General features: G+C 48.4%; 1 protein-coding gene across 1 annotated transcript; it reads left to right on the forward strand.

Annotated features, from left to right (window-relative positions):
• Nucleotides 1-4,587: 4,587 nt before the first annotated feature.
• On the forward strand, nucleotides 4,588-7,473 carry MAA_00919 (transposase; the record flags this gene model as incomplete). Its single annotated transcript, XM_007818917.2, has 3 exons — nucleotides 4,588-5,638; nucleotides 5,794-7,320; nucleotides 7,376-7,473. The coding sequence occupies 3 exons, from the start codon at nucleotides 4,588-4,590 to the stop codon at nucleotides 7,471-7,473; spliced, it is 2,676 nt and encodes an 891-aa protein (XP_007817108.2).
• Between the last annotated feature and the right edge of the window lie 23 nt (nucleotides 7,474-7,496).

Below are 7,496 nucleotides of genomic sequence, written 5' to 3' on the forward strand. Positions count from 1 at the left end.
ATCTGGATATCGATATAAGGGCCGGAATTTCGGTGGATATCGATATACGCAGGTCTGCATACACCTCATTAAATCATATACGGAACTTGGTTGTATCAATCTAAGTGTGCGACGGTGAAAATAGGTTGCCAAGTTATGCATTGATCCCACTCTCCTGTCAAAGGAATCGAAAGGGCAGTGCTTTCTTGGGGATTAGCTAGGGCGGCCGAGGTGCAGGACGACGCAAGGAGATGTTAGGCTGTGCAATTACGGAGAAAAGACCTTGCTTATCAGAAGCTTCCCATTCACAGGTCCAGCATCTTGGTAGCAGAGGCAATCCGTGGGGGTCCGTTTTGAATGCGCACAGCCTCGGAAAGAAGTGTGGAGAATTGGGCAAGCATAATATAACTAGAGTTTCAGGCCATGGGCTTACAATAAAGCATGAATGTGTAGATTGAAGGCCCTGAACTCGAGTATTAGGTGCTGTCGTCCAAGCGAAATCTCATCATGGCTGTTTATGTGAGCGTAAATTGCCCAAATTCCCTGGTTAACACGAAAGTGGGGTGAGCACTAACAGTCGTAATTTCAGCAGCCCTGCATGGCTGACCTATTGCCTAAACTGTAAAGAGGCTCAGTGATGCCGGCGGTGACTATGCATGACAGGAGGCTGCCGAGCCTTTACATGTAGCGGCTTGTGGCTGCGGTGGTGACTATTCATGACAGGAGACTGCCAAGCCTTCACATGTAGCGGCTTGTGGCTGCGGCATTCGGCATTTCTCCGTGTGGAATGTAGCGAAGTCCAATCAAAGTGGGAGCAGAGTGTCTCAAGAAACGGTACCCGGTATTCTCGACAGGGCGGACAATGGACCAATCGGAACTTGGGGACAGCGACGAATCTTCCTTTTCGGGCAGTTTTGACGGAAACGGAAAGTCGCCTGCCACTTGGTGGCCACAACCCGGTCCATGTCCTGACTCCACAATGAGCTTCGACAGTCGAGATAGTGGCCGAGAAAACACCACATGAACAGGCCACTGCGGGGTGGAGAGTCCACGCTGCAGTACATGGCTTGGCCCGCAATTTAGTGGTCAGTGTAGGAGGGTCGGTGTTGGAGGAACAATGCAGCTGCCACATTCGGCGCAAGAAGGATCGAAACTGGAGGCCTTCTCCTTTACACTTGCCAGCATACTGTCAGAAATACGGTGGCTGTAAGGGAAAGGCTCCATTTTAGAACTTAGATAGCTCGAGTCAGAGCTTCCTTCGGAAGCTCTTACTCTCCTTGTGAACAATCGCTTTATCCAAGTCGCACTCGACCTTGCTCGTGCCCTTGTACCGTCACAGTGGCACAAGATCCCAGCGAAGACCGAGTATTTTTTTCAAAGTAAGATCGAGTTAAATTTTTTCTTCTCCAAAGAATGAACAGCCCGTTTCTCATACAGTGATCGGCATGGCCTGGTCTGACTTGGCCTTGGTCTGGTCTAAACCGCCAAGCCTTGGTTTGGCCTGACAATTTCTGGAGACCATGGTCTACTCGTGCCACGCCGCACTTTATTTGGAACTCGCAAGCTGCCAGATTGTGGCTTGTTAACCTCCGTCACAGAACGAAGGTTAGTTCAGTATATGAAAACCAGCTGTTCATTCTTGGAACAATAACAATCAACTTAATCTTACTTTTGCAAAATCAGAGTTTTCGCTATGGTCTTGTGCCACCGTATTTCTGACAGGAACTCACGAGCAACGTCGAAGGACGGTGCAGGCCAGCAAATTAAGCCACTTCCTCTGATAGCTCGTGGCACTGTCTGCTGGGCCGAATGCTGCCAAGATGTTGCTTTAGCAGGACGGGCGAATCGTGCCACACCCCATTTTTTTGGGTCAAGCAAAGACCCAAAAGAGTGGGGCGTGGCACGATTAGCCCATGAGACGAAGCTGAATCGTTTAAGTGACTTCTCCACCAGCGCCAGCATTGTCTCCGTATTTATTACAGTTAAAAATGGGGAATTACAAGATGGGCATGACATTTTGGTTACACGGGCATGACCTTTACCACTCCCGATCTGATTCGCCCAAATTCTGCTGATCCACGGGTACTTGCTTGCAAAGGCGGTATCGTGAGCTTCCTTGACAGCTCTGATTCAACGTATTCTTGTCCGTTGTCGCCGGTTCGCGCACGGTCTTGGAAGCAATTGCTCCCGTATTACTTAAGAAGCTCGCGTTCTAAATCACAATCGTATTCTATTAGTCAGTAACTGCTATGTATTATGCAGCTGCCTGTTCATTCCAACCTCATCAAGGAGGAATGTACTCACTCGTGGCACTACCGCTAAAAGTTATTGCAAGGGCAGAGACAAGATGGATGGAACCATCTTATTGTGCTGACACAACAGGCTGTTCTTGGTTGCCATATGCAGTGAGCTGTGGCCAAGGTACTTGTGGTGGACGTGGCAGGCCGCAGAATGCAGTGGATTTTAACAAAAATTATTTGGGCGAATCAGAAGCCGTAAAACTCATGCCCGTGTAGCCAAGGTGTCATGCCCGCCTAGAAATTCCCTAAAAATGCCTCGACATTCCGCTGACTCGTCACATACCGAGGGTGACGTGTCCGCATTCTATTTATTAGTTCTTGGTCTGCGGGCTGAGTGGGGTGAATTATTCGACATTAAGGTCAGACTCACCCACCCCCGATCACGGGTAAGCCCGCATGCACCTACTTAAGTAGTCTGGTTGTTCTTTCTTTTACATGCTGTAACGCATCGCTCTCCTTTACATCATTCAATACTTTGCTCCCTATTTGACATTCTTCAATACATAGATCTATCTTCTGCACTTACAAGGCCGTTTCTAACCCAGATAGACTAAAAAAATGAAGCCCCGTACTATTATTGTGGCGGCATTTGCCGGCGTGACTGCCGCCGGCTACGTCCAATCCGCCCAACAAGGACATGTTTGTGGCCGCTAGAAAAATTCACCCTTCCTTAGGGGTGCGTTCGCTAATATGGCCATGCACATAGAAAAATCTTACTGTTGAAGAGGTCTGCGAGTGGTACGAGACCGGACGAGGCAACTCGGAGCGAAAAGTCAATCAAAAATGCCGAGTTCCTGCAGCAAAATGCATCCAAGACCACCTGGGCAAAGGAGAAGTCCCTGGCGACTTTGAAACGCTCAAGACAGAGGTCGATCTCTGCACTTTTTCGCCCATGTTTGGAAAGGTACGGATTAATTCCAATTGCCCCACCCCACACCGGGAGATAAAGTTTAAGCAGTGGCTAAAAGATTGTTTCACAGTCACCCACAGAATTTCCGACTATTATTGAAACCCAATTAGACATTGATCCTGAGAAAAACCGTCGGCTCACGAGTTGGTGTGTTATGGATCATGCTACCTGGACCGGGGGTAGACTGGACAACCCCGAAGACACTGATTGGATCATTGCGTGTGTTGCCCGGAAAAACCTAAACCAGGACGGAGATGTAAGTAGTCTTTTGAACGGTAGCAACTGCGCAATTTTAACTTTTCAGCATTGAGCTAACGCTACCGGTAATAGACAGTGAAGAATCTTGTGGCGACGAATGTACGGATAAATCTTGAAATGGCATGCAGTCAAAATGTAATAGCTCTGTCTTGTCTAATATCAAGTCATGTGCTAATATTACCTCCAGGGAACAGAGTTTAATTGCAAAGCCGCGCATACAGGGAAGCTAATATATGAGTTGTGCTCTGACGAGGCCGATCCCAACTTAGAAATCGTATACGAAATGGTTGAGCAATATAAGCAGAAGGAGCAAGATATTGAAAATTGTAAAGAGAGGTTACAGAAATCTCCGCCTAAGATTCGGAGTATTAAGGACCTTGACCAGGTCTGCGAGGAATACGGTGTTGAGGTGGGTGTCCTGCCTGGATTTTTCTTTAAAAAAAGAAAAAGAAAAAAAGAAAGCATTGATTAAGGCTAACACGGCGAAAACATTTAGTGTTTTGGATGCAAATTGTCTGACAAGGACGCTTCTTGGGGTGGTTCTGAGCCGCACAGCGATCTTGTGAGTCTCAGTTACATCGAATCAAATTTTCTTCTAGTAAGCCGTCTTGGTGCTAATTATTATTCATCTAGCGCTACATTAACTGCCAAACTAGACCGCAAACTGCAGCTTCAACTCTACGACCCAGCGCCAACGAAATGTCAGGGGACCAGCAACTTGCGAATTTCTGTGGCCGCCCTCAAGCTTGAAACGACAAAGTTGCAAAAGGCATATATAACATAGGGAATTGCTACACGGGCATGACACTTTGGCTACACGGGCATGACTCTTACACGGGCATGACTTTTACCACTTCTGATTGGTCGCATTGTCTCTGTTAACGACGCTGGATTCTGCCACCTCAGCCGCGAGTACCTGGGCCATTTTAACCTTGCTTCTGTGTAATTACTTCATTTCGGCTAAGCTACTACGCAGCAACCCAGTGGTCGCGCAGTCCGGGCGACCCCTCGACCTTGCTTTTCTTCATTTTCGTAGCTTTTAATAAACCATAAATACGGCACCCTATGCTGTAGAGACAGCGACCAATTCTTTCACTACAATCTTGTTCTCTTCTCAAGACGTGTAAGAACGCGTTCACAATGTCAATGTCTTTGCCTCGCACACCTCCTCGCAGGTCGCGGAGCCCTAGTCCCAGTGATCAATCACAAAGAGGAAAGCGACACAAATCCAGTCGGCGACGCAGATCTAGTCCTTCCACAGTTGAAGACCGACCACAATCCGCGAGTAGCTCTGCTACGAGTATCGGTCAGTTCTACGGCCTCGGGGACGAAAATGCACTCGATAACCTGTTCGCCTCTTTCCCGCAAACACTTTCAAGTCTCCCACACCCCCATGGTTCACAGGGCCGCCATGAGCCTGCATGGGGCCTTCGATCTGACTATGAGATATATCTTCAAAATGACTTCTTCCGTGGAAAAAGACGGAGGAGCCAGCGAGTCAGAGCGCTTATACCAGGCCCAGAATTTGATCCATTCGCCTCTGAACCTCCCGAATCACCCCCATCCGCCCAGCATCTCCCAACAAGGACAAGAGCCGAGTTCGAGTCCGCAATGCGCATAGTACGAGAGGTTACCGGCGAAGGTCGAAGGCTAACTGTAGACCTTGCTCGATCATACGAACGTGTACAAGCTTGGCGAGAGAGATGGGGATGGTCACCATTAAGTTTCGAAGCATATGACTCTCCTCCACCGTACTCTCCACCTCGTAGGTCACCCACACAACCTCCTCGAATATCACCGACGCCCGAAAATATTAGTTCCTCGCCTATGCGACAGTCTCTATCTCCCGCCCCGGAGCCAATTCCGAACCCAATAATCCCTGGCGACCCAGCGCCCTCGGCCGAAGTTCTTTTTAAGACAACTAACGCATTTGCAAAGGAGAACGGATTTGGTATTATTCGGCGGAATAAATATTCCTATAAGGGGCGGTTGATTAGGTACTCCATTCAATGCGACCGGTTTGGACAATCTCGGGCCTCGGGGGGTTCTGGTCTTCGAACCCGAAGGTCTCGGAAGTGTGATTGCAAATGGATGATAATTGCTGAAGCCCTAGAGGAAGGCAAGTGGCTTCTTCGACAACATAGAGACCCGAAACATCACCAGCATAACCATGAACGGAGTATTACGCCATGTGCGCATGTTTCCCACCGCCGCCTTACTACACCAGTTAAAGCAACCATCGAGTCAGCAAGCCGTCGCGCGGGTAACATCACCAGCATAACCATGAACGGAGTATTACGCCATCTGCGCATGTTTCCCACCGCCGCCTTACTACACCAGTTAAAGCAACCATCGAGTCAGCAAGCCGTCGCGCGGGTATTCGAGCCAGTGATGTAGCTGCTATCGTTGAGGAGCAATTCCCCGATACAACACTCCTGCGGAAGGATATCTATAATGCCCGTTCGTTCATTAACCGAGAGAAGCTTAATGGCTATACACCTACTGCGGCATTGATCAAACTCTTTGATGAGAAGAAGATCCCATACATCGCGAAATGGGCCGATGATGATCCAGATAGACTACTTGGTCTTGTCTGGACCTTTCCGTACTGTCTACAGATGTGGAAGCGCTTCCCCGAGGTGATTAGCTTTGATAACACATATAACTCTAATCGCTTCAAGCTTCCTTTATTCCAGGCTACTGGCCAAACCTGTCTTGGAACTGTGTTCAATGCTGCATTTGGCTTAATAGATAACGAGAGGAGGGAGGGGTTCCAATTCCTTGCAGAGAGTGTTCGCGAGCTCATTACAAAACACTCAATCAGGGAACCAGATGTCATCATCACAGACTTCGACAAGGCTATGAAAGCTGCCCTTAATGATCAGTTTCCAAATGCACAGCAACAGCTTTGTATTCATCATATCCTTTCAAACGTTTTGCTTAAATCGAAGACTAGGTGGACGGGCCAACGTGAGGACAGTACTACTAGCCCTAGCGCTAGTGACAGTGAAGGCATTCCCTCACAGGCGGATGGCGGGTTGAGCACTACAGATAAGCATCTGATCGAAGATCGGTCGAGTAGTGATAAGATTCCTCATACTTACCAAGGCGTTGTTTTAACGTGGAAAAAGGTTCTCTATGCCGAGACTGAGGAAGCGTTTGAGCAGGCATGGAGAGGTCTTTGTAAAGAGTTCGACGACCAACGAGCGATCTTACAATACCTCTACTCGACTTATATGCCTGTTAGTGCTCAATGGGCACGTTGCTTTATCCGTCGTTATCGTAACTTCGGAATCCGAGTTACGTCCGGCACAGAAGCAAGCAACAATAATATCAAAAGCTATCTATTAAATGGCATGAGCCACCTCTACCGACTCGTCGAGGCAATGCAGGATATGATACATGACCAAGAACGTGCCTTTAGGGATGCCTGTGGACAGGATGATGTCCTCACTGCTCCACAATACCTAGGTTCGATGGGAAACTATCTTGGTGAACTACGAACAACCATGTCATCGAAAGGACTTGGGTTAATCAACAAGCAATACTGTATTGCTCGCAAATTTCTGCCGACGGGGAAGAATCCCTTCCCCGACTCTATTGGACTTTGCGACGACGACTGTACGGTCTCTATTGAGCTGGGAATCCCATGCTATCATAAAGTCTACGCAAAGCTAGATTCTGACACACGTTTCACTAAATGGGAGGTCCACCCACGCTGGCGACTACGGGAATCGGCATCTCAAGATCCATACCGACGAATTCTTGACCCGAAAATTGCCACTGCACTACGTGGAAGGCCAAAGAATACAGCGCAGATTATCCCAGAAAGCCTAGCTATTACATCAAGTAGCCGATCTGATAATCAACCAAGTGGGCGAAGGCGAGGTCGACCGCCAGGAAGTCTCAATAAGCCAACTCTTGCTAGGAGAGTGCATAAAGCTACTCGAGAAACCATCACACAAACTGGTGGCCAAATTGGCATCTCAGCCCAGCAAGGGCCAGGTAGACCTTCTGAAGTCCTAAATGCTGGGAATACGACAGGCGTG

Source organism: Metarhizium robertsii (assembly GCF_000187425.2).
Source record: "Metarhizium robertsii ARSEF 23 chromosome Unknown MAA_Scf_8, whole genome shotgun sequence".
Taxonomy (NCBI): domain Eukaryota; kingdom Fungi; phylum Ascomycota; class Sordariomycetes; order Hypocreales; family Clavicipitaceae; genus Metarhizium; species Metarhizium robertsii.